Source organism: Cygnus olor, chromosome 1, assembly GCF_009769625.2.
Source record: "Cygnus olor isolate bCygOlo1 chromosome 1, bCygOlo1.pri.v2, whole genome shotgun sequence".
Lineage (NCBI taxonomy): Eukaryota > Metazoa > Chordata > Aves > Anseriformes > Anatidae > Cygnus > Cygnus olor.
In genome coordinates this window covers 111,159,710-111,187,617 of record NC_049169.1, presented here as the reverse complement: position 1 = coordinate 111,187,617, position 27,908 = coordinate 111,159,710, and the positions used below count along the sequence as shown (strand labels likewise).

The following is a 27,908-nucleotide window of genomic DNA, read 5'->3' as shown; positions in this document are numbered from 1 at the left end:
TTTTGAGTGCTCTTTATAATTCTTGATTCCTGCACTTCTTTTAGCTCGTACAGTCTGTATAAGTTAATTTTTTATAAAAATAAATAAAATTTCCCAGGCTAATCCAGTAAAAGTTCAGTGATCTCTATATGCCTGTTTGCATTTTGACATAGCTGATCTTAAGCTTATTTTTAAAGGAATTGACCTCTTAAAAATTATTTAAGGAAGTTATTTTTTTTTGTATAAACACCAATAACATTGAAAATGAAGCATTCTAGAAAGATTTTCATCTTTTATTTTTCTTTGGCATTGGAAGGCACTCGACTGAGCTCACTCAGTGTAACAAGCTGTTAGTTGTCATGCTATCAGACAGAGACTGACAGAAATCTGTTTACTGAAATAAGCATCACTTGCAAATGGATTGGATACAATAAAAACAAGCTTGATAGGGTAAGATCTTTACCACAGAAATAACTTTAAGATTATGACTTTAGAAGTATTTTGTTTATAACATCAACATTTTAAAATGAAAAATGAAATTTATTGGAGAGTGTTTCAGTTCTGGGTTCAGGACTAACAAAGGAAATACAGTAGACTTGAATGTTGTGTTTGTGTTTGAAGGGAGGATTTTGAGTTGGGATTCTGTGCTACTAATGGAAAATTAAATCTCTAGAATTATCCAGGTGAATAAGAAGTCTCTAAAAAAACATTGCTCAAGTTTTATGTGTGTAGGCTTCTGTGTGCTCAGAGGAGATGCTTTTCTACAGAGGTGGGTATGTCTCCTTGTCAGTTGCGCAGTGCAGAGCCGGGCTGTGAAAATTCTGCATGAGGATCGACTTGGTCTTTTAAAGGGAGGTGAACTCATACTTCGCTGTGGTCACTCACAGCCAGCAACTAGAACGATGTCTGCATTCACACCCCAAAGCAGTTCTCCTTTTCCATTCTGCAGTGCCGAAAGGCAAGCCAATGAAGGAAGCAAGTTGGTAGTGTAGTTTGCAGCACGCTCCAGGTAACAAGTTGCCCCTGCACATTGCTCTCCACCTCAGCCAAACGAGATCATGTTCACAAACTACCCCAGTCTCAAGAACAGGCAGTTGCTCATTGGCACATAATTTACATTAAATTTTAATGTGAAACATCTTTATGCAGGTGCCACGTTTTGGTAGTGTAGTGCTAGGGTGACTCAGCAGCTCTAACAATCTGGTTATTTGCTGTCTGAACTTACACCTGCATTTGACATTTTTCACTGGTAGATTTTATTTATATATATATATATTTTTTAAGTCTTATTCATGCCCTAATCCTCTTGTCACAAGGGCTTAGTCATAGGTACACTGGAAAACACAAATGTCTGAGATATTAACTAGAAACTTCCAGCTGTGCCAAACCTGCCAGGGCAACAAGATGGAAATAAATTCTGTGGTCGCTGTCTGTCCAGTAAAAATGCCTGCATGTGGCTCTCCAGACTTTCAAATCTCAGTGCTGCTGGCTTGTTTGTCTCTCTGCTTGTTTGAGTCATTGTAGAACAACAAAGAGAAGGTGTGTTGCTAACTGTTTTTCCATTACTGCAAAGCAATCGTAATTTTCTTTACGTATTGGTATGGTTGAAGAGAGATTGATCAAGCTAAATTGAAGCGCTTAGTTGAACTTGTAGCTGGAAGATTGAATATAGAAAAGATAAATAATGTCACTTAATAAACTTGATTTTTTTTTTCTTCAATCTGATTATTTTAAGAAAGTTGCTGTCTGGTGGTTTTTCTTGAGTATCAGTTTTGCAGTAACATGTTTTCAAGAAAAAAGTCAGTATGTCAATATTTTATCTTTGCGTATTAAAGCTACTTGGAATTCATTTCCATGTGGCAAGGAAATAGAGCAGGTTTTAAAAGAATCCCTGTTTCTACCGCTTCCTCAGATGAAAATCAGAGTCCTGTGCAATTCTTTGGAGGCGTTTAACTACTCACACAGCTCAAGGCTTTCTTCCTAATGTGCTCCTTTGCTGTTATCAAATTGTCGAGTGAAGAAAACCTGGAAATACTTCATTTATTAATATCATAGGCATTGCAACCCACAGTGGTATGATGAGTGTTCTTGATCCATAGCTAGGATTGGCAGCACTCAGTGACGTCATTATAAAATTATGAAAATGATTGATTTATTACAAAAGTTGGTAGGCACCTAGCTCCAACTCCTGATCACTCCTACTGGTTGCAGGAGGTCCTGGTGGCCGGTGGGACCACTGTGACTTCTAAGGGAGCTTACACATACACAAACCCTCTCCCTCTTCTCCCCTCTCTCCTGCAATGCTCTCCTTCGTGGGTTTCACGCAGAGCTGTGTGAATGTTGTCCGAGGAAAGCAGGTTTTGCCTTGAAAGTGATTATTTTGTTTGGGCAGTTTTTTATATATGCTTAAAATAAATGGCTATTTATAGGCTAATGACTCCGAGTTGTTGCAAATATAAAAAGTAGCCCTTTTTATAACTTTTTAAAGCAAGTTGGTTAGTGGCCTGGCACACGTTGCATCCAGTAGAGAGTTACAGTCTGGAGGCTCCCAGTCTTCATTCCTCTGAGGATCACTTTGTTTCTTGCGCTGCTTGTGACAACACTTCCCCAAAATCTAATCTTTTCTGCTTAATAAGCAGGCTGAGCAGAGCCAGCGGTGCCGTGCCAAGGCCCTGCTGCAGGGTGCTGCAGTGCCGACCTGAAGGGTAGATTTCCGTAAGACAGACAGATTGCTGCAGTGGCTGCCTGGGATCTGGGCTTGTGACGTGACCATACCTGGTGGCAATTATTTATCGGTGTCTACGCACCCCAGCACTCTTTACTTTCCTGCTCCTCCTCGTTAGAAAACAGCTTTTTTTAGTTACTTTGTCATAACTGTGCTGAGATTAGTGTCCTTGGCAGGAAGCTTCCCAGATGTTTTGGATCAGTTATAATCAGTTGAAAATACCCAACCGAATCCCTCTTGCAAACAGAGCTTTCATCTTAGATTAGTATTATTCTGAGGAGCTTGTTCTGCGCGCTCCCAGTCCTGTAAATAACTGAAGTCACTGCTGGCTGTTGGCCACCAAGGGCATTTCAATGCCCTTGATACCAGGAAAGTGTTCAATAGCAGAGGAAGCAACATGAAAGAAACATAGTTAAGTATCTATATTCCCTGGATTTCACTTGTTAAACCACAGTGCACATCCACAACTGCAAGTAAGTGGTTGTCCATGGCAAAGTTACAGGACGTTGCCAGCGCCTTCCTCCCAGCAGAGCTCTCTGTGCGACTGGCACACGTATCAAAGGAGCCTGAGGACTCTTGTTATATTTCCAAGACTTGTTGCGAGTCATTGTTTCAGTGAAAAAGACCCTTTTCAGCTGCCATTAGATGGAGGATCTGATCTCTGAGGGGTGACATTTGAACAGGACCTTTGATCATGTCGCTTACAATGTTGTCACTTCCTTCCTAGGTGAGGAAAAACTAGGCATAGGAAATAATTAACATGGAAGAAACTACATTTTATTCTAAATACCTTTGACGACTGTTCTCCCTTGTTAGTGCTCTTGCACAACGCTGTTGTAGTTGGCACTGCTTCCTTCTTCAGCTGAGAAGAAAGTCCATCGGATCAATGCTCTTCTGAGAACTCGTGCTAGCATCCACAGAGCTGCTGGACTCATTCGTTATGACTGAAATAGAATAAAGTTACTGGAAAAAGCTGAAAGCGTGCTAGAACAAAGCACAGGACTATAGATATTTAAATATCTGCTCTTAGGAATTTGAGAATTATGAGATGTGAAAGTTGCACTTAGGTTTGCAAGTTTGTGAAAGCATTTATCTGCCTCGGGGCAGGGGCATTGCTCTTCCACGGCTTCCCCATGCATGGTCAGCCCCTGGGCGTGGGGTGGGTGCTGCTCTGCAGAGCCCTCTGTGCCTCGGAAGACGCGGCAGGTCCTCACAGTCATCCATTTTTCACTCCTCCAGCGGGATGCTGGGACTCCTGCAAGCACGTCTTCCTTGCTTCGTTTTACTGCAGGAGGGTCATGGATGAAAATCACCAGGGAGCAGGGGTTTGGCTGCTGCACTGGAAAGCCTTAGAGCAGGGTGAGCCTCACACACATGGTGCATTTAAAATTGATCTGTTTTCCCTCCATATTCCCCCTCCTGCACCCCACAGCTCCTACTCAGTACAACCTGTCCTCCGTCCTCGCCCCCCCTCACCATGCTCTGGGCACGCTGGGTGATGGGGACAGCCCCGTCAGGCCATCAGGACAGCAGGCCCCACGCCAAAGCCACCTGCCCACGGTGTCAAGGACGGCACCCGTCCCACATTGTGCCTCAGGGAGTACGTCCTGTGCAGCGGCCGTGGCAGGGCTGCCTTCTGAACGAGGAAGTTTATAGCAAAAATAGGAAATTTGGCACTTCCTTAAGGAAGAAAAAGAAAAAAAAAAAAAGGCAATTATTATTTTATTCCAAAGATTATGGCTGTGAGAGCAGCTCTTAATAAAGGCTGAGTAATGCAGCCAAGCAAGATTAAATATTTATAATGCTGTGGTTAAAAACTCTTGTGTAGGGATATTTTTTCCAGGAACCAGCACACAGCTGCGACTCACATTGCCACTCAGGGGGCTGTGGGCACGGCTGTGCACATGGTGTGCTGCTTCATACCGCCACCTCTTTTTTTCATACCAAAGCAACAGTTTGTGCAGATTTAGGCTCCAACCCATAATTTTCCACAGTGCAGAGGCTGGTCACAGTTTTGGAGCTCTGCTTCTTCCTGCCTCTCCCTCAACAGCACCCTGCGGGCTCGTTCAGAAAAGGACATTTCGCCTCTTTCCTGACGAGGGATATTTTTAGCTATTCCATTTTAAATTTTTGCTTAGGGTGGACAGGAACAGTAGTGGACAAGCCAGACAACCAAAAGACTTGACACTGCTGTCATCGCTACTCCAAATGTTGGGGTTAGAGCTGGTCAGTGGCTCACAAAATAATGTAGGCTGGGAGGACCTCCTGAGGCCTGCTGGTCCCACCACCTACCTGGAGAAGGGCCCAGCTCTGAACAAGGCCCAGCTCCAAAACCCGACCATGTTGCTGTGTCCAGATGTTTCAAGAATTAAAAAACAAACCCAAACCAGGCAGCTCTGTTGTCTCTGAGCCTAACAAAGGTTCTCATGGCTGATTGACCTGTCTGCATATTGAAGGCCTGAGCTCTGACTGAGGCCTTCCAGACCTCTCGCTCCCCCAGGAACAGAGCAACCGGGTATCACCCTCACGTCTTCAGGGCCCCTTCCTTAGGAGCGCTGCCTCCTTAACAAGGGGAAATGCCGGGTGCAGAAATGGATGGGGAGTTTTATAAGGCTGGGGCAGGGCTCCCCCTTACAGGAGTGTGGGTGATCCTGCTGAGGAATTGCTCCTGGGTGCTCACAAACCCATCCCCAGCACCGCAGAGACCGCAGGGGGATGTGCACCACAGGGGAAGTTGTGAGCACAGACCCAAGCAGTACAACAGGACTGTGCCACGTACCTTGGCAGGGTCTTCACGTTGCTCTTCTGCTCCCAGCTGGAGTTCAGCTCTCTGAGGAGAACACCACTGTTGCCCCAGTGGCTCTCTGCAGGGCTGTCTCCAGCACTCACTGGCAGGACTTCTGCTTACTTCAGCAAGGTCTGGATGGACAGGTTTCCTCTGTGAACCTGAGGAACCCCACCGTGGATGATTTCAGAAGCGATGTGAGATCCCTTGCCTGGGTTATTCGGTGCTGATGCTGGCTCATGTCATTTTCGAATGCATGTCATTCCCACAGCCATGTCTGTAGCCTAAGTCTAATAGCTACTTTCATGCCGAGCCAGCCACACAGCCTGCAAAATCTCCCCTGTAATATCCCTAGGCTGCTTTTCTGGGCACTCACAAGGATTTTGTGGCTGAGAGGTCATCTTTTTGCTAGCTGTGAAATGCCCTCCCCAAGGTGTTGTTGCTGACCTGTGGCACCTCGTTCAGTTATATTTCTACCCTTAGCCTGGAAATGAAATAGATGCTGGCTATTGTATTTCTGCTGCTTTTTTTTTTTTTTTTTTTTTTTTTTTCCCATTTGTGCATCCCACTAATAGCTGGCAAAATCCAATTGCTTCTTACCACTGATGCCACTGCAGTAAAACAGACCCAGCACTGAAAACAACATGGCTCACTGTACGCACTGCTTGTCTTTAATTGGCATACCCCGTGCTTTCCCATAAAATAAAATTTGTGTGGTCAGGTCAGGTAAATAGGTTGCCCTTTAGTTCTCTGTTTTCCATGCTGGATGTTTTTTTCTGCAGAAGGTGTCATTTCAGAGAGATTGAAATAATTTAGTGCCTGTTCCTGAGTTTTGTTCATGTTTGTTTTCACTCTGACTTCCATACCGCTGTGAGCAGTGAACATTTGGGAACGAGATGAAGCACTAATTGATAGCTTTCCCCAATTAGACTTGGAAAGTTTTCCACAGAAAGAATGAAACAGCAACCCGGGCTCAGAGTATAAACAATTTAGTCAGGGGAACGAACCCTGAGTGAATCTCACCCTACTGCGCTGGAGCAAAAGCTGCTTCCCTGGCCCTGCCGAGGTGCTCCTGGTGCTCTCCCACGACAGGACTTTGTCACCAGGCTTGAAGATGCGGTACGACAGGAATACATCCAAGCAGGCACACATTGCTAAGCACATTTTTTTCCTCCCCACAGATCTCCAGCAGCTGTGATGGGCTCTACACTGAGAAGCAGCCTCTTCCCTGGCTCTTTTCCTTATTTCCACAGCGGGGAGCAGGGTGGTGCAGCCCCAGCCCTGCCTTGCTGCCCCATGGCCACTTCAAGAGGAGCCAGCTAACCACCCTAGGCCTCTGAGTCGTGGCCTTGCATGGAGAATGCTCTCCGGGTTTTGGGGCTCCTGAGGTGCCATGGTGGGAGGTGTGGGACATGACACACATGGGATGCAGGCGGCTGGTGGGAAGGTGGCAGGAGCAGGGAGCCTTTGGTGGAGGTGGTCTGGAAGCCAGGGGAGATACCAGAGGGTGCTTGGTAGAGGCTGGGGCAGTGGGCAGGGAAGGACAGGGTGTGACATGGCCAGTGAGGACACTTGGCTCAGCTTCACTCTGGTCAGGGCACATCCAGGATGGTGGGGGATGCTCCTGCATGCCTCACTGTCATTAACAGGCAAATGCACAAAGGTAACAGAAAAAATGAGTGACGTATCTTAGTTTAATATAATAAACCTATTTCCTCCAGGGTTGTGAAAGGAGGTCAGAGAACTGGGAGCTTGGAAAAGCAAGGCGTTTTGCAGCTTTGCCCCAAGTAAGGGACCAGGCTTTAAGCTAGAGACTGGCTTCTACCAACCTGCTGCCACCTGAACTGTTCATCACCAGGAAGGGTCGCCTCTGCTTTCAGCTGGGCTGCAGGGACCCCCAGAGCAGCACCATCACTTGGAGGATGTGTCTGGGTGACGAGAATGGGACAGCGGGGACCAACCAGTAACCTAGCGCTGCCAAGTCTACCACCAGACCATGTCCATAAGCACCACATCTACATGTCTTTTGAAGACCTCCAGGGATGATGACTCAGCCACTTCCCTGGGCAGCCTGCTCCAATGCCTCACAGCTCCTCCAGTGAAGAAATTTTCCTAACAACCAACCTGAACAGGCAACCAACCTGCCTCATGGGTCGGGAGGACGGCGTCACCTCCTGGTGCAGCTGTCTCACACCTACTCACGGGGCCGACCAGAAGTAAAACCCCGGTTCCTCCACCCATAGGACAAAAGCCAATTCTTTTCAGACTCAAATCTATTCAGGACCGTTGTGCAGGGACGTGGACGGCAACACCTCTCTATCTGTGAGGGGGAAAGCCAAGCCCCCGCGGGAGCGCAGCCTTTCGTGCAGCCCCGTAAGCATGAGGGGAAGTGTCCCAGCCCCGCAGATGAGCTCAGCTCTTCGTGTCTCTCTTCAATCCCTCTTCCTTCCGCTAATAGGATGCCAGTCGGCGTTGAGATTTTTCCAGTTGAGCACACAACTGTGCCTTAGTCATCTGAGTAGGTCCCTTCCTCCTTTTTAAGTTTTCCCATGCTTAGATGTGACTTGGTATCAGTAGGAAATGACAAGCCCTGTCACTTCTTTCTTTCCAAGCGTTTCATGCTACCTCACGCTACCCAGAAGCACAGTGTCTGAGCGGGAAAGCACAATGAACTCATGAAGTATTACCAATAGGAAGTGACATTTTTCCTCCTATTGTTCACGAAATTCCCTATGGAGTGCAGTTAAAATATTGGAGACATTTTATTTAAAGGCAGGAAGGTTATGTTTTCAACTTAGATAAATTTCTGATTTTATTTTCTGTCTGACTGCACTAAACCAAACCTGATCAGTCTGAATGACTTGCAAGTGATCTTAAAAAAAATATCCTGTGAATATAATCTTAAATCAAGGTTATAAAACATGCCTTAATATTAGCACTATTAACTCAGTGTTCCACTTACAAAGTATGGCCTTAATATATGCCAACCTTTTTTTTTTTTTTTCCAATGAAGCACTCATTGCCTGTGCTTCACCAATTTGCCAGCACTGGTAACAGCAGATGTGAGAAAAGATTACATCTCAGGCAAGTCTCTTCTGATTGTTGGATGGTGAGCTTCTCCTTAGCAGCAGGGTCCCGAGGGCCTTGAATGCAGATTGATGTTCCCCTTACGCCCCTTCTTCAGTAGTTCTTTTACTGATAGGGTTGGGCTCACCTGGTGGCTCTATGCTTTACAAAAAGCAGCTGTAGACTGAGAGGCATTGTGAAATCTCTGGGTACGCTGGAGTGTGCCTGAGGCAGGCACTGTTGCATTACCATCTAGAGGACTGCTACTAACTAAACTATTTCTCGGACCCTGTAGAGACCAATGAGGTGAGAAAAAAACCATCAGTGGATGGTCATTCAAGCACATGCACCTACTACAGTTGCAGCATTTCGTGGTACTGTTTTGGTTTCACCAAAATTTTACTTGAGAAGAAAATGTGTTGGGTATGGGAGATCATTAGGGTGATTGAACAGATGTTGGGGAGGGTATGCTTATTCCGCCCCCACCCGTATGTTATAATGAATCTGCTGGTTCAAGCTTCAAGCATCTGTGTTTAATTTTGCTCCATCCTGCTCCCTCTGTTAATAATACATTTCTCATCAACAGAACACATTCTCATGTAATTTATGGGCTGCAACACACTAACTGGGTACAAGTGCTATGTCCTAAAGCAGAAGGCTTTTCTCCATGTTATGCTTCTCAAATATTGTTCTCCTTTTTTAATATTCCATAACCCGCATATGGCAATTGAGCCCAAATATACAGTGAAAAGCAATCTATAATATAATTCAAAACGATGAGACTTTATAAAAGTGTTTTTCCACAGAATGATTTATAGACAGTCAAGGGTTTGAAGCTCTCTTTTTATTGCATATATTTCTTCTTACTTTACAAATAATTATATGTACTGATACAAATGTTCCTTCACAGAAGGTACATTTCTTTTTCAAAAAAAAAAAAAAAAGGCTAGGGTGTCATCCGAAATAAGCCATTTATTGTTCATTAATATAAAATGTATTCATATTCCTAGGTGGTGTCATATCCAAACCACTGTTCATCCAAATTTCCTGCATGATCTGTTCCCTGCGCTCGATCCGTTCAGCCAGGTCTGCTGCTTCTGCTGAATTATAACCTGAGTAAGGAGGTCTGTAAAGTTCTGCCAGTTCATCCTGAACCTCTGACTCGGAGGAGTCTTCCTCCTCCTCGTTCTCACTGTTCTCATCTGCTCCATCACTTTCTGGCACTAGGTGCTCCCTCTTTCCTTGCAATTTCTTGAAGTCTTTAGAGCAGGACACGCGGATCACCAAGGCACATAGCGTGAGGATTAATCCCACACAAACACTGGACACAAACAGTAGAGCAGCTCTTTCTGGGTGATCTGAAATTAGAAATCCAGTGCTTAAACACTTCACAAACTCTGCCAAAGTCTATCTACAAAAAAGCCAGCTGTCATTTCCAAAATCCTGCATTAGGTGGCCACAGTGGTAGGGGGTGTTTGTGGGCAGGGGGTGGGAGGGGGCTTGCTGTGCCCTGCACCCAAAACGCCCTGCACTTGGGAACTGAATGGTGCTGTCTCTGCTTCTTCAGATTACTATGCAAAAATCCCAGACTCTTAAAAACATAAAATAACAACATTATCCTACTGCTTTATTAGCAGTCTTAACCACCTACCAGAAGCATACCATTTTTTTCCATCCATCCTGCCAAAATGGGTCTTACTCTCACTAACAGGGGGCATGGGAAGAGCAACTCCCTGCTCCGAGGAGCCACAGCAGCATCTCCAGCCCGGGCTGGTAGGGAGCATTGTGATTCCCGGTACATGCTGAGATCACGTCCCAGTATAGCAACAAGGGAGGCAGCAACTCGACCGCTGCATGGCTCCTGCTGTTTTCTAGAAGAGCCGAAACCTTAGCCGAAGCCTTAAAGTTGCTTCTTAATGCCAGCCCCTTGATCACTTCCAAAATTCATGAGACTTTTCCTGTGGTGTTAGAGATCTGGTGATCGCAGATCTATTGGCCTCAACACAATTTGCCTTAGTGTTGCAAAGTCACAAAACCTGTCATGGCTCATAATGGCGATGGCTGGGCCGATTTATTTATTTATTTGTTGCTCCTCAATGATCCTTATATGTATGTAAACCAACATTTCCAAAAATGGATGTCTCCAGCGCCGCTCCCAGATCGGGGACCAGGTTTTCAAAAATACTGAACAACCAACAGCCCCCATTGAAAATGTTCATTAAAAAAAATCTTGGCTGCAGTCCCTAAAAGAGTTTGGATCCTTCAAGATGGAAAATATTCTATAAATGTCAATTGCGCTGTGATTGTCCCATCCACAAGACTGCAAGTATATTGTAATAATACTGTTACTATAAATATGGGATTTCCAGCAGCGACCTTCTGAGGTGATCCTCCCCTTCCCTACTCCTTCCAAAATGCCACAATCTAATGAACCAACCTGCCTCATTTTCCTACCTCTAATGTATGCAAATGTAGCCAAGGAGTTGCTAACAATAGTGCCATCTTTCTTTGGAAGTCTTGATTCCTTTGGGTCAATGTCGATACCTGCAACAAGAGGAGGTAAAGCAAACTCAGTCAAATCGTAGATGACGAAGCAGCTAAGGTGATCTTCTTCTTATGGCTTTTGAACCAATGAGTCTGACTAAAACATAGGCAGAACAGCACTGTGCCATAGGAACCTTGCAGAACGTTAGACCAAATGATGGTAGATTATTTAATAAAATAAATATTGAAATCAAATATAAACACCAAATAATTCAGGTATTGAAAATATTGAGTATACAGAAAATGGCAAAATTATTAAAAAAAAAAAACTATTACCAAGTGAAACCCCTTGCCTGTTCCCATTAAGCTTTCTGAAACAATTTACTTCATTAAGCTTCACGCCTATCCAGTGGACTTCCTAGCCCAATTGCTGCAGGGCACTGCAGTTAGTGATGGTAGCGAATATACACTAGTCACATGGTTCATTTCATTTGCATTTAGGAGAAGCAGGTGTTGGTGTAATTTTTAAAAGACCCTTCACCATGAACCAACTACACTTTCACTTTTACTCTTCCCATCTTTCAGTCAAAGTTAGAAAATAGTGCACTGGTTATGGCCTGCCGGGTATTCATGTCCCTGTCAGTCAAAATTCAGCATGTCTCAGCCCCTGTTTGGCATGACACATAGGCTGACTTAAGCACAGTTTCACAGTTCCTTGGAAATAGTGTAAGAAACATACAGGGGACAGCAGAGCATTCCTTCTGTATTGCTGTGACAGCCGAGCCGTGGCTGTGCTGGCCCCATCCTGTCCCAGCCAGGAGGGCAGATGCTGTCCCAGCAGCGCTCCCCCTGTCCCCCCCTCACACCCGCCTCTGCTGTGCTGAAACGTCCTACTGCAGTCAAAGACAAAGGAGAGGAGTAAACAATTATTGTTTTTTAATTACCATGCTCACCGTCGTTCAGCTTCACGGAAGACTTGTTGTCAGTGACCAGGGGGTTGACAGCTGTGAGGATAAATTTAGGAACTGGAAAGAAGAAAGGCAAATGGTGCACTGTCAGTTTTGGAAAACAGATCTCCAGTTAATTACTAATCCCCATCACAGCATAGCTGGGAGTGGAAGGGACCTCTGGAGGTCACCTGGTCCAACCCCTGCTCAAGCAGGGCCTTCTACAGCAGGATGCCCAGGACCATGCCCAGGTGGCTTTTGAAGACCCGTACAGATGAAGACTCCACAACCTCTCTGGCAGCCTGTGCCAGCGCTCGGTCACCTGCTCAGGAAGGAGTGTTTATGTTGAACATTAATTTGTTTTCTGTTGGCGGCACCTCAGGTTCTGCCTGTTTAAAGTCTCGTGTGAAGTACTCTGCAAAGTGGTCCCAGAGAAGGAAGGTGCTCAGGATGGGCTGGCAGGCTCTGGGTATGGCATTTCTCATGGCATTTATTTTTTTTCCCTTGAGAAGTTTTCACATTCTTATTTAAGTAAAATTGCTAAAAGAAGGCACACCGTGTAGACGTTGAGAGTTCATGTATTGTGTGTGAGATGAATGGGCCCTTCAGGTACCCAGATCTTGGCACATGCTCCCTGTATTGTATGAAGGCAGAATGACTGATTTGCAGACTTATGTGAAGGAGAAAAAAAATAGAAAGAAATTTCAAGTATGAAGCTCACCCCTATCCTATACACAAAGATTTGCCAATAAACAGTGTTAAAGAGAGTTAAATGGAATAGAGGAGACCAAGGCTTGGGGCTTAGCATAGTTTTCATTTGCAAAAACAACTAAAAATAGCACTTCTTTCTGAGCAGTACTCTTCTGTGTGTGGGCTCCAAGTCATATCTGTTTCCTTTCCTGATGAGGGAATTTTTTGGGACTCTTTGCTCCTGTTTGCAACAGAAAGCCAACAGAGATAGGGGAGAATGAGCTAATTTCTATTTTGGCTTGTATACCATCGTAATTTGTAACTGTTTTCCAGCAGCAGAGTATTTTGTCAGTGGATGAGGTTGGTTTGCTTTCTTTCAGCCTGCGCGCTGCGTTCGCAGGCCTGGCTGTTAGGAGCAGAGTTTGACCTGGAAGTAACTGGAAGGCAGTAAACGAGATGTAGGCATCCCCTGCCTACACTTTGTGGCATCCCCACGCTGTAGCCTCTTTCTCTTAGCCTCCACGTGGCCGATGCTGGGCGAGTGCCTCCCTCCCCTGTCCTCACACATCCCTCCCGGGAGGCCGTGCTGTCCCCAGCACGCCCCGCTGCTCCTGCTGCGTGGCCTGGTGCTTGGGCCGGGCCTCCTCCACCTGAGCTGATGTTCCTCCTGCTCCCCTCCTTCCCAACACATCGTTTGTGGCAGGGCTGAACCCTTTCCCACTGGGTTTGGATGGATGTTCGATATGGCATCCGAATATTTGTTGGGGGGGGGCGTTTAATTCAAGACATCATGGGCAACAACAGCTCTCGCACCATTAATTTTAGCTGGGGTTTCGTTTCAGACACACACTACACACAAGGGCTTTAAGACCTGCACCAGGTCACTGGACAGACTATGTGACACCAGCCGAAGGAATTCTTTATCAGGATAACCACAGCCACTCCTGGTGCTGTGCCAGCAGGCAGGACAGGCCCAGTAAGCTGCCGCAAGCTGCCGAGGGCGGCCCATGGAGGGGTGAGAGCAGCATCCAGGACACACGGGCATGGTGCCGGAGTCAGCAGCTGCATTTCCTGAGGCAGGCTCCCAAATGCCAGCCTCGGCAGGAGCTGTTGTCAGATGCTACCCCGTGCAGACAGGAGGTGATGCTGGGGGGGTCACTGAGGCACCGGGACTGTGAGAGACCAGCCTCTCCTTTTACCAGTGGGAGTTAACTGTGAAAATAGAAATGCAGGCAGACACGCTAGCCCCGAACGGCTGCTGACCTCTGAGGTAGGGAGTGAGATTTCTTCACATTCCTGACCATGCTGGCAATACTTTCAAGTGTGGTACAGCCCTCAGAAAATGTGCTCTGCTCAGCTGTGTCCCTGTCGCTTCAGAGGAAAGCCCATTTATCTCAGCTTGGGAAGCACCAGGTTAGCAGGGACCTTCTAATGAGGGGAAAGTGTAAAATGTCATTCTGGACTACAGCCAGCCTCTTCCCATGTTGCCTAGATGATCTATAAACAATTAGACCTGCAAACCATTGGCTAATGCTTCAGACTGCACAGCTCCGTAGGATCTGGCAGAAGAAAAAGTCTTCGACATGTGCCAGCAACACACACGAGCGCTATTTGTTATCCATGTGTTATTGCAAAACCACTTCACTAAAAACCAGAGCGCATAACCTCACTGCAAACAAACATACACTTGTCTTCCAGCATACGGACGCGTAAGAGAGAACAATCTGTTACAACTATCTTTAATTAAAGAGGATCCCATTAACTCATTCATAAAGTTACTACAGCACGAAGACAACTGCACAACAATGTTACGTGCTAGCACGAAGGCAGGTCTCCAGCTCTCCTCAACAACATAAAGAGGAGAGTCACTGTGATGACCCTCACCTCACAGCTACATTAGGAGACCACAAAAGAAGTTCTCTCATGCCAGCAAGGAAATGGCTGGGACTCCCTTTCCTCTGATCCTCAGGTACACAGCGATCTGGCAATCAGTCCCGTGCTGCTGTTCCAAAAAGCACGTCCCAGAAGCAGAGCAATAACTCAGTGAAAAAGATTTTGCACTTCCCTCAGTTACTGCAGGGGCATGTGAGAGACAGCCACCACTGAGGGTCACAATTCGACTCACGACTAGCTGGCAGCAGAAGGCAGAGTCTGAGGAAATCTGTTCAAGTCCTCAGTTAAAGAAAGACATTCCTAAAAGTATGCAACACCTACATAAGGCACTGCACTGAAGTCCTGCAGTCTTTTTTTCTCACTTTCATTCGTATTACACTTCGCTGTCCCATGGCCTTTGGTTTTAAGAAAAAGAACTATAGGGAACTCTGCTTCTACATGATGTAAATATATCAGCCTACAATAAAGAAAATGAAAAACTCTTCCTTCTTGTCTGAGCTGAAGTAGGCTTCAGTCCTGCAAGGGATCTATAACCTCAAACCTTTATTTTAGTGAGACCTTGCCCATGAGAAAGGAAATCCCTCTGCAAGGCTGGAATCTGTAGGTGTGCTCGTGTGACTCAGGTTTCAGGACGAGGCTCTGTACACAGTGCCACAATTATGCAGCACTGCTGTACCTGGACCCATGGCAGGCAAGAGCAGATTATTTTTCCTAGCTCTGTTGCAGGTGAATTCTGCAGAACAGAATCTTATTTTGATAGTATTTCTTGAGATAGAATAATACATACTTAATATTTTATTATAAAATGCATTTTTACAGGGGAAAAAAAAAAACAACAAACAACTTAATGTCAAGGTATACATTGGGTGCAGCTCTACCCATGGGATTGTTCACATATTTTGGGTATAGCCATGTCACAAAATTCCCATGTTAAGGAGGGGTAGATTTCGGAAGCCTCTGTGTGTGTGTGTGTCTCCATATGTGCGCATTGTTTGGCATTGTTTTGCTTTGCAAGCAGAATAAGGGCTTTAAAATGATTGTGCTCTTACCACATGCATAGCTGACGTTAAGGTATTTTGTCACTCCAGGTAGGCACGGACTTCCAAAATCCCGGCTAGTGACAATAATTTTGCATCTCTGTTTCCCGTAACACCTTTTCGATAAAACTTCTAACGCTGTGTAAGACAAACAGTCTGAAAGAAAAATACATGGAATAAATATACAACAGCAGTGTTATCTGAAATAATAGCTGCTACGTGCACAACAAGACACACAAATCTGCTCTCAGTTTCAGAAAGCTATGTTTGCCTAAACAGGATTTCAGAATTAGGTATCAGGATTTGTGAATGCAATGAATTCAGCATGCAAAGAAAATGTGAACTTGCAGCAAGCTAACTCCCTCATGCTGACTTCCAGGTGCATGCTAAGGTTGCAGTAAGACCCATGTCAACCTACAAATGAGATGCTGCGTTGGACGTCATCTGTGTTCCCTTCATGATGGCCTGGAAGAACCAAGCACCTCCACCTTGTTCATCTTAAGAAGAGCTTGCAAATAAAGGCAGATGCAATACTGTTTGCAGGTCTCTCTCTCCGTCTCCCTGGGTTATCACGATGGTTTGACCAGATGCCCAGTTTCAATTCAAGCTAAGTGAGATCAATTTTTGTGCACCACAACAGCTAGGGCTACAGCGAAGTTCAGTGTATTAAAGGTAGCTTACGGTCTGCTCAGCCTGGTGCTGCTGGGAGCCATTCCGCCACGGCCAAGAGGTCAGGCTAGGCTCAATGTTTAACTGGGCAGACACCTGACTTCTTCCTGCCATACCAAACGCCACGCTGTTCCAGTCAGGCTGCTACCACAAGCCAAGTCTGCATGCCTAAATCAACTTCAAAGGCACCTCCGCCGCACGGTACTCGTGCCTAATGACACGTTGTGTGCGCGCAGAGGGCCCCGGCTGCCCCGCTTCTCCCTGCAGATGGAGAGCCGTGGACAGGGCAAAGTTTTAAAAATTTGCTTTAAAGAAAAAGAATGTCTATAAATGCGACTGAATTCTCAGTATCCACATGTGTTAGACCCCAATACACCAAGCAAAAATACCTGTTAGTTTCAGTTTCAAAACAGAAAGTGTGCAGAAATCACAGGCCTGGGGTAAGTAATAATTTTCTGAAGCTGTCCGCTTCCAGTCAGCGTTACCTCACCCATCTGGTCAACCTCTATGGATGGTAGGTATTTCTCCTTCTAAGTCTTTCTAGGCAGGGACATTCTAGAGGTGTGAAAACATCTCTTTCTCTGCTCATTAAAGCTGTCTTTCCTATAATAAACCTCAGACAAGGATGGCACCTTCTCCTTCCAACAGCTTAATCTCATCTGTGCCTCTGCAGAGGAAGAAGAAAACGGTGTTCACAAAGCTTTCCCAAATCACTCTTGTTTGAAAAGAAAGAAGAGATCTGAGACTGGAGTTCTTGGCAAAGAAGATTCACCTCCAACAGGTGAAAATAGGGTAAATTTGTGATTTTTAGAGTTAATCCCCTGACAACAGCACTGAGTGGCACGTCCTTGAGTGGAGCCTCTGGGAGATGCTGGACTGATTTGTATTTTTGGTGAAGGGCCCAGGGGTTACCTTTCAAGACAGATTTTGGGGAGAGCAGCTTTCTCTTTCCGGAGACCTAAAAACCTAAGGCCTGTGTGTCCTGGGAGGCTGCTGGGCAGGTGGGGAAGTCTGATTTAAAACACTGGATATCTCTGCTTAAATAACTGCTGTTTTAGTCTCTCTGGAGATCTCAGCTAACTAAGGATATATTCAGGTGGACATTTTAGACAGCTAAGTAGCGTATTTTGGCAAATACAAAAACAACCAAAGAATATCAGGAGGAACTATCAGATGATTCATAAATCATAGAGTCATCCAGGTTAGAAAAGAGCCTCAGGATCACCAAGTCCAACTGTTGAACGGATTGGAAGCACAACAGCAGTCTGGCAAGCTGAATTATGTTTTCTACAAACTTCGCTGCCCTTCGAGCTACTCACAGCCGGCTGTTATGCTGATGGTTTTCTACAAATTCAGTGATACAGTGAGTACATGTTTCATTTTGCCTTTGGCAGATGTTTGCTCTTGTTGCTCTGGGAGTTAATAGCTCCTTATCACTTATATTCATGTTGGATTTGGCTCCTCCACCTGAGGAGCCAGCCATCATGTGCCTACAGGCTCCTGGCAGGCCAGGTTTTGGAGAACTTTCCAAGGCTTGGCTGGAGTCACAGGTGTGTGAATGGAGACCAAGGCTGGCTTGCTTCTATAGAACACACAAATATTAACTGGAAAGAACCATAACAACAACAATTTACAATTGTAACATTATTTAACAGCTATCTGTGGTCCAGGAAGATTTGGGCCTTTAGTGATGCGGTCAAAAATTGTTCAGTTTCTTTCTGTCTGGTTTGTGTGTGCCCTTGCTACCTCCCTGCTAGTCTAGTAACAATGCAGCTGCAGAAACACGGAGCTCATGCTGGGGATAACTTACCCTCCTTCTGGTCAAACACCTCACTGCAGTGTCTGAGAGAGGAGGAGATTCTCTCCATGCTTAATTTTGAGTACATGAGTGAGCAGCCCTACTGAGCAGTCCTGAAGAAATCACAAATCAGGAGATGAACATAAACATGTCTTCTGTCTTCTTCCTGAACATCTAAGAAATGTTTGAACTAAGCTTACATTTATGGGCCTTGCTAAATTGGTACCATATGTTTAAAATAAACTGCCTCTTGAAAAGCACTTTCCCAGCATGCTAGAAGGCTCGTGACATCCACCAGCAGTGACAGAAAAAGCAGCAATGGATGGCTGGGAAAACACTCAATTCTTCATGCCTTGCCGCTGGAGTTGCCCGTTACATACCACCACTGTTGGTGGATCCTTTGAAATGCATGCTTATATGGATGGCATGGAGATGCGGGCATCAAGAAGAGGGTCTTTACACAGTAGTACACTATCAAATCTGACTGCAGCTATTTAACAGTTGGAGCAGAAAGCCTTGTTTCCAGAGGAAAGGCTCTTTCAGCTCCCTAATTAGCTTTGTTTAGGAAAGTTTTGGCATGCAAATGACATGCCATAAATCACGCAGGCTTTAATGAGTAGCAATTTGTCTTCTGGTTCCTTAAAGCTTCTCTCAATTCAGACCGTAAGAGCTTTCCCTCCCTTTCTTTGCATCCTGCCACACAAGAGCTGCAGGTGATGGAATAGCCAGGGCTGGCCCGAGCGTTTTGTGCCAAGCGCTGGCAGCGACATCCTGGCACACCCGCTCCAAACACTACTGACGGCCGTCTTCTCCCACATCACCATTCCCAGAGCACAAGACCCTGTGGGTGAGGGATGTGTCTCAAACGTAGATCCACATTACATACAAAGTAATGTGCTGGGGAACCCAAAAGAGGAGCCCCACCACAGTTTTTCACTTCGATACTAGAGCGCAGCTGCTTGTTGCTTTCATCCCAAACTGCTGGCCTACAGGGCTTTATGTTTTCTGGGCTACGCCTACCCGCAAAAGAATAAGGAGCTTGCTTTTAAAATCGATTGAAAGCAAAGATTTCACACTACTACATCAGCATGGCTTGTGCTTTGTGGAGCCCAAATATCAGCTCTGGGGATAAGAACAGACAAGGGGAAACTATGGAGTTCCGGAGCAAGCTATGGCTGCAAACTCCTAAAGAAAGTTACCATAATAACATGGTAATTTATGCAAGAGCATGGCGTACAGGGTCCTGCCTGTGCATCAGAAAAGGGCCATTTGCACTGCCGATTCTAGCAAAAACACTTATGAAAAGTGTTGCTGATACCTTTATATTCCAGGTCCAAGTCCTGCCAGTAACCAAGGCGGTACGATATGCTAAAAATACCACTTATTGTCAGAACAGGCCATTCCTTACCAGTGAGTACCACTCCAGGGCTTTCTGCACAGCTGCACCCTCTCTCTCCTGTACTTCACAGCACCAGCTCCTGTGCCTTCTGTGATGCTCTTGCATTTCCTTATGAGTGGCTTGGAGTTTGGAATTCAGTCTGTGAGCATTTGGTGCAAAAACCCCACAGTCGTCCTCTCCTCATCGCACACGCGTAGGCTCGGAGCGAGGGATCTATCTGCCAGCACAAATACTGAGGAGAAGGCACAAGTGGAGCTCCACACTCCTCGGGTGGCAGCAGGAACCAAACTCCTACTGCTCAAAAGCTCATAGGTCTGGTTATGTGCATTTCACCTCCTTATCTTATTCTGAACTTGAATGCCAAGTACACTTTTCCCAACAGCTCAAAAATCTAAGCTAGAAAAACCTATACGCAAGAAAACCCCTCAACTGCTAGTAAGGAAAACATTAATGGATGAAGTGATGTGTGTCTGAGCATGCTTTAAACGCCTCCAAACAGCTGCTCAGCAAAATGTGACCTTCCCCATTCACCTCAGCAGGAAGTTACCTGGAGTCTAAAAATGGTGACTGCTTTTTTTTCTTCACTCCAACAATTGTTTCTTTTCCTGCCTCTGCTTTGAACAGGGTTTCTTTCTAGGGGAGCTTTGTCTTGACGAGATTTTTGCGGTCACAGGGAGGAATGGCTCCTCTGGGGGCCAAAACACTGCCCAGTTGCCCAGTTTACTAAGGTTGACCAGTTTAAGGTTGACAGTTTACTAAGTTGCCCAGTTTACTAAGGTTGACACGGACAAGGATCTTCTCATATCTGATGTCTGCACATAGACAGAAGGCATTTTGTGGTGGAAGCAAAATCGAGCAATTTTGTCCCCACTTTTGCACCCATAAGGTTCAGCCGGCTGTTGTCTCCCACACCCAAAGTGACGAGGCAGCAGTGGCAGAAGCTGCAAGGGAAGATGTAAACCTTCTCCATGTCCCTGAGCCCTGGCATTGCTACAGAATCATGCCTCTGCATCTACCCCACCCACACCATCAGTGCGTAAGTGCTTCCAGATCTGACTACAGTTGTTTGTACCCTTACTTCACTTACAGCTGCTCTCAAGAGACTTACACGAGGGACTGGCTCACACTGGGAGGAATATACATCTCCTGGTATGAGATGGAGCCAAAAGCTTTTCAATCACTGTTGGTGAATAACAGATGCAGTCCCACTGAATTGTCTAAAACATTGATACAAAAAATAAAATAAAAATAAAAAAAGGAATCACAATATCACAAAACATTGTTATATAATGAATTTGTGATACCATGCTGGGCTGGAAGGCATCTACAGGAATTTGGAAGTCTCTCTTTCTTACTACCTGAATATCATTTCAGCGGGAAGAGAGGATTAGACAAAATCCAGCCCCAGGGTAAGTCGTGCCATGGTGACAGCTGTGATGGGAGTGCCTGAATTCTTCACACACACACACACACACGCAGTCACATGCACCTCTTCAATCTCCCTAGAATGGAAACGGGCTAAAGAGAGGGTTGTGCTGGAAAGGACCCTACCTTCCAGCAATGCAGAGGGGCAGTCTTGGGCTCTGCTGGTCATTACCACTTGTGGAAGCACATATCTGACCAGCCAATGCAGATCCAGGTAAAATTTCTGGGAATTACGTTTTGGTGTTCTAGCTTGCAAGTTGCAGCTGGAGGTTACCTACTACCAAGCCTCCTTTCAAGTACTTTCGTGTATTAACAAGAGTAATTTATGATTTGGGAATTGTTTGTTGGCCTGAACCTTCTTCATATTCTCTATGGCAACCTGTTTTGGCACAACTCTTCAGCTTCATTTGGCCAATAAATTTTCTCTTTCCTCATACACATGTTAGCACAAATGTAAAAGAGAGAATATCAGAAGAGGAACCAACTGCTACAGGCTCCTACTTTGCTGGAGACCTGCTGAGCACAATAGATCCTGCTAAGCAGAACTGTAACCAAAACAAATCTTAGTTTTCTTGTGAGCTTTTTGATAATCTTAGCATAACGCGGAAGTTACTTTCTCTAAATCCTGTGGAGTCCTAACAGTGCCAGTCACTGAACAGCTGCAGAAGCAGAACACTGCTTGAAGTTCTTGGTTTTCCTGCAAAGATCCAGAGAGCTTATAATGGAAATAAACGCCCGTGCTTCAATGAAATCTCCCACTTTTGGCAAGAGCTTACTTTGCAGAAGAAACTTTTCCTGAAGGCAAAAAAAACTACAGTGCTTGGAGACCAGACTTTATGTGCTGTCCTTTGAAGGGGGCAACTGTGTCCACTCATAGGAATGAATGGTCCTGATGACAAGTTGGAGAACATGTAAAATATGTAAAAAAGTCCTCCTCCAGTTTGATGGTGAAGAAGATAAAACAGGAAAAATGTTTTTTACTGATCTTACATGGAAATACCACGTTTTTTGACAAATCTCCCCCTCCACAAACCTGCATGGAGCAAGATGAGTCATTCTAAGTGAAGCTTTTTGTTTCTGGACATTTTTAACAAAAGTAAAAGACATTTGGAAACAAAAGGTGGAAGTTACACATATAATTAGGTATCAGTCCTGGGACTGAAGTGGTGCTGTTGTATTGGCTGCAGTGCACGTTAGAGAGTTTCTTGTACTCAGTATTTCAAGTGCTCTCTTTGTCTGAATAAGAACAGGGACTTGTGTCTGCCTCCCACATCCCATCCTGTGTAGGTTTTTCTGTTGGCATAGTCTCATGCTAAAGCTGTTGCACTGCCTAGGGTAAGCAAAACCCAAACTGACCAGAGGAAAACTCTACTGCCAGGGCTTTACCTAGCAGGGGAGGCACTGTGTCCCCATTGCTTGTCTTCCTCCTCTGTACCAACACTGGCACCTAAGTTAGACTATTGAACTAGCTCAGAAAACGTGTCCCAGGGGGAGGCAGTCATGCTGAATGCTGAGCTGAGGCTCACAGTCCCACAACTGCTCTGAGGCTACACAGATGTCATCAATAACAGTGACGGATTTATATACTCTATTTACTACATGGAGAAATGCCTTTATGCTAAAGACATTTTACATCTTCCTGTGTTGCCTTTGAAGCATAGCTCTGGAGATCTGTCAGCTGGTTTGATATATTGTTCAAAGAAAAGTGATAATTCAAAATACATCTGTCTCAGTTCAAAGCTGCTGCTTGTCAGTAATTGTTTATCAGCTATATTGCATGTGAGTATCTAATTAATTTAATATCCAGTCCTCCTAGCAGGACCACATCCAGTACGTGTAGATGCAAAACTGAACTCAGTAGAGACTTCCTATACATGTCATTAGAACCTACAAACAACTTCTATTCTGGATAGTATTAAAAAAAAAAAAAAAGAGCCTCACAGCTTCCCTGTGATGCAACAGAAGAAATGGAAAGGATTGAGCACAGTCTTTAGGCCAAGACGAACAAACATGGGTAGAAACAACATGGATGTGAGATGGAGCAGATTTGGCGTTTGGTGCAAACATATACACGTACATGGGCACTGACTCTGGAATGAAGAGCAATAGAACTAAGTTTTCTAAATTGTCTCAAATCATTAAAATCATGCTGACACTCATATTATTATTGCTTTCTCCGAGAGAAGGGTATCCAGGCACTTAAAAAGTCTTATTATGCACCCACTGACATCTGTATCGTGCTTCAAATACCACATAAATAAGATTTAAGCTCCAGATGGAGAGACCTGGAGTCAATTGGATTTGGCTCCTAATTGCTCAGTCCCTTGTGATAACTGAATGTATCTCCCCAAGCCACATAAGTGCTTTTGAAAATTATACTCACTGCAAGGGGTTACTGGCAGCATGGAGGAAGAGGCCAGCTACTTTCATTAAGTAATGGGAAACCCACATAAGGATCTACCTTCTACAGATCTACCCTGTGTTTGTCTCAGCTTTTATGCTCTTTCCTGTTATCACAGTTATAGGTTTCTTTGCGTAGCACAAGAACAGCAACGGGAGTTGCTTATATGCAGGCAGCCACAGCACAGAATTTGTCATTGTTGCAAATTCTTGATCTACTTACATGGGGAAACTTTATATAGAAAGGATTTGTAGTATTATGATCTGTGAACTGTAAGGACTGACACTATACACAAGGGAACAATTCCCAGAGGTGAATGAAGTGCAAGAAATAAGTATGGTAGCAGCCTTTCTCAATCCACTGAGCTCTCTCTTCTCTGCTTTGAGTCATACACTAAGGCCATCATCATGGAGGATGTATGGGTCTTTCAGAAGCCTGCTAAAATATTTCCTTTGTAGAACAGATAACCAGAGCTAAGGCCCCAGTGAAGGATCAGACAGGATAGCCAGTGTGAAACAGATTTGGCAATTTTAAATAAATTCTTGTAAAAGAACAGAATACAATTTTCAGCCAATACATTTTTAATACCTATAAAACTAAATTGAAACATTGGCTTGCAGACAAATGGCTTTTAAGACTAATTATTGATCTCTTCTTGATGTTCAGAAATGCTTCTTATAGATTTCACTTGTAGCATGTTCTCAGAAGTAAGTAAAGTTCAGGTTTTGCACAGACAGGGCTGGTGTCAGTCATGTAAGCCCTTCCTTGTGTGGTATGAAGGGATGTGAACAACACACAGATCTTGTGCTGGCCTTCTCCACAGAGTGCAAATTTACCTTCATGCTTTCGGTGTCAACCACTGAATGCATTATTCATATATTCATTATTTAAGCACCCTCACAACCATGTGTTACTATAAATTTAGATACTTAATGATAAAAATTGAGTCTTTAGTCATACACCAGTTGAGACTACACATTGAAGTTGATGACTGGTTACTGATGATGACCATAAACTACTTGTGATGTTTTGGGTTCTTTTACATTTTTGAAAGGGAACGGTGTGAGTCTGACAGTATTCATAGACCATGACCAAAGTGATATTAAAATTATATCAACATTACTATATTGGCTATACATTAATTATTAATAGAGCAACATTAATATTCTCTTCTTTGGGATGCACTTGTACTAGCAAATCAGCAGTGGCAGGGAACATTTCTGACACTGTAACGCAGCGCTCTGCGGTGGTATGTATGAGACCTGCACTTTTATGGCCTGTTCAACAGCATCCTCTCACCAGCTCCACATCACAATTCTGGGCAGAGAGCAGCCCCAGGAGGCAGCCTGCATGCATTCGTCCTGCTTGGGGGGATAAGAGCTCAGTGCTACATACACAGGACATTTCCTGCCTGCTGGACTTGGTGCCAGAGAGAAGTCCCAGGCACATCTGATTTATTAGCACGCTACTACAGTCCTGGAGTCTGGTCAAACAACAGCATCTAAAGCAATGGTCCCTGATCTATGGACCTCATCCTGACCGGCTGCATTTAAGGGAAAGTAAAGACAGTGGAAGCAGAGACCAAAGTGGAAGGTAGCTGTGAGATAAGGTGTTGGGCCACTCGGGTTGCCTGATCATTATCAGAAGTTGGAGGAAGATGAGAGGCCAGCAGCTGGTATTTAATACAGTCACTTAAGTTCAAGAGAGCCAACAGAAATAATTTTTGATGTTAATCATATTAAGAACTGATTAACTACATCAAGGGTTATTACTTTGCTTACATTTCTTACTCATTTCTCCCTTGTGCTAGGCAATTTGTTTGAGTTCCAGAAATAATCTCTCATGTTTCAGTCATAGGCACTTCCAAGATGCCAATGCTCTTGTGCCTGCAGTTTTCTCCCCACCTGTGCCCCCACTTCCCTGTGCAGCCTCTTGGAGGGTCTGTTAAGAGCATAATAACATACCGAATGGGGGGACGCGCTCCGCCTCGGTCGAGCAGATGCTCTCTTCGTGTGCCCGCCTGCCGTAGGTGGCAGAGTAGATCATGAGGAACTTGGACTCCTGACAGTGGAGCTTCAGTTCCTGGTTTTCACAGGCTGATTTGGTTTTGTATTCAGCTAAAATAGAAGCAAATAACAATACGGTAGCGTGAGGCAACTTTCTCAGCCAGACTGTTCGCAGCAAATAGCAGCATGACAGAAAACAGCTTTTCTGCAAGTTGTGCTCTCAGTGATATGTGGCACGATTACAACCAGAGGCAAAGCCAATAGCAAAGCAGAGTGTTTCCTCCAACTAAATTGTTCCCTTATGAGTATCTAAAGCCTCCACCTCCTTTTAAAAATGAATGAAAATATTAACTTTTGCCAACCTCCTCTCCCAGTGGAACAGCCACCCCCATTCCTGCCTGATTTCCTGGCCTGCTTTCCACTACTGTTCAGTAGGAGAAACCTCATCCCTTCCTTTCATGCCCCTGAAGGACAATGTCACTTTCTGTGCCTACCCCAATGCCTGCCGGAGTGCTGAGGGCCTCAGGCCACTCACCAGTCATGGGGATGGCTGGCATCACCTGGTGCCACAGCACAGCCCCTGGGCGAGCACTGAAGAATGGGGCATGGCCTGTGTGTGCCAAGCCAGGCCTCGGCTGCATTTTCATCGCTCCACCATAGTCGGTGGGTTTCCCCGACCTGGCAAGGGCTGCTTTGAAAGCCTGGCTGACAAAGCAGCGTGGACCAGGAGCCTGAAAAAAACAACCTCCTCCCTTTCTCAGGGGGCACAGGCAGGCTGGTGGCGCTCCCCACATGTTCCTGCAGTAAGGAAGCCAGTGAGATGGCCTTTTGGGCAGCGCAGCTGATCCCACCTTGGGATCTGGTTGGAGTCTGCCATCTGGCCAAAGAGGTCCCCTGCTGGCCCGAGCAGCCACTCTGCTTGTGGCATTTCACCACTCAGGTCTCCCTGGCCTGGGTACGGTCATGGCCAACCATCTTTTCGTGCTGATGAGGCCGGGGAGAAGGGTTGGTTCTGCTTCATTTTGTTGTCTTTCAGAAATGTGAAAACAGGAAAGGAGGTTCCTGAGCTAAGCAGGAGCAAAGGGAAATCTTATTGTTACTGAGAGGTGTTGCTGGAGCAGAGTGTGGGTGTCAGTGCTAGGGGAACCAGGCAGGGAAAAACTCCTATCTATTCAACAAAGGAAACATTGCTTTGTTTAGAACAGAACAGATTTTTGAAAAAGGGTTAATTTTCTTGGTAATAATCCAGTTTATTCCATTTGAACTCTTAATCACTCACAAATTTAAGTCAAAAAAGAGTATTTTTTAAGAATACTAAACCTGCTGCAGGTTGTTACTTCTGCAGAAACACCTGCCATAGTGTACACCCATGGGGATCAGGCCAAGAATACAAGAGCTCTGACCCAAGAGCTGACAGCCTAAAGCTGGGCTCTGCCTCTGTTCAGCTGTGCTTCGGGCTTGCTGGGGAGGCTACAGAACAAACCTGCGAGTGGCACAGGACACAGCAAGGGCAGGAACACAACAGAGACCTCAGCAACAGAGGGAAATGCAACATTTTTCAATAGATGAAAAACTGAGGGATTTGGGCAATTACTTAGGTGCACACCTGAAGGCAAGCAGATTGTATCATAAGCTTAAAATTATACTCAAGTGATTTCCTGAGTGAGGATGCTTCCCATAGCCAAGTGTAACAATATTGGTATCTTACCTACAAAGATAAATTTTCTGTCAAATAAATCATGCAATTTACACTGGACCTGGACTCTTCCTCAATTCTGAAGGCAGCACTCACTGTTAAATACACTTTTGACTAGCTTTTGTAATATTTGGGTCACAGAGAATATTATGCATTCATTTACCTCACTTCCAGTGGAAAAAATATTTTAAAAGTAGCAAAGAGGAACCCAGTCCACTTTCAATTAGTAAAAGGAAGTTTCTAATGAGAACAGGTACAGCTACAAATTCAAATCTATCTACTGTGAATAATGCAGTATTGTAATATACTAAAAATGTAAACACTAAGATTCTTTCAAGTATTTTCTTTGGGACCCATTTCAGCCAGACTGGAGATGAACTGCCAGCAAAAGCTGAGCCCCTGGGCAGCTGGGGCTTTTTCTCATACATAATAGCAACAAGAAAAACAATTGAAAAAAAAATAAAATAAATGAAACCTCATTGTGACTGTCTTAATTTTTCTGATATCATGTTTGCAAAGGTCATTCTCTTTGAGTCAGGATTTGTCTCTTTTCCATACAAATGTCAATTACCAGTTTAGGACACAGGTAATTCTGCTATAAAATTAACCATGCAAGTGCATCCTCCAGTCATTAGTTTATAAATGGTAGGTAGTAAACCAAGGATCTTTGAAAGCCTTGGTCCTACTTCTTAAGCATTTTTAATACTACTTGTTATGATATCTTCTTCATCATTTGGATCCTTAACCCAAACATCTGTTATTGCTTTTCAGCTCTGTATTTCTAATAAGACATGGCTTTAAAAATAATTTCCAAGACATTTTTCCTTTTGAGTCTGGTGTCTGACATCTGATTCTGACAAATTATACTGGTCATTACATTGGCAGAAAGCACAGTGAAGTTGTAAGCA

At 44.8% G+C, this 27,908-nt stretch overlaps 1 protein-coding gene across 4 annotated transcripts in view; it reads right to left on the bottom strand.

The window, feature by feature from the left end:
• Positions 1-9,510: 9,510 nt before the first annotated feature.
• The window catches only part of EVA1C (eva-1 homolog C), a 38,056-nt gene continuing 19,658 nt past the window's right edge, over positions 9,511-27,908 (bottom strand). For all 4 annotated transcript variants that reach the window (XM_040577028.1, XM_040577039.1, XM_040577059.1 and 1 more), the window contains exons 4-8: positions 25,263-25,415; positions 15,619-15,762; positions 11,984-12,064; positions 11,010-11,099; positions 9,511-9,913 (exon numbers count right to left, since the gene is read on the bottom strand). In XM_040577028.1, coding sequence (XP_040432962.1) covers positions 9,528-9,913; positions 11,010-11,099; positions 11,984-12,064; positions 15,619-15,762; positions 25,263-25,415 — 854 coding nt within the window. In that variant the 3' untranslated portion in view covers positions 9,511-9,527. The remainder of the gene's footprint in view (positions 9,914-11,009; positions 11,100-11,983; positions 12,065-15,618; positions 15,763-25,262; positions 25,416-27,908) is intronic.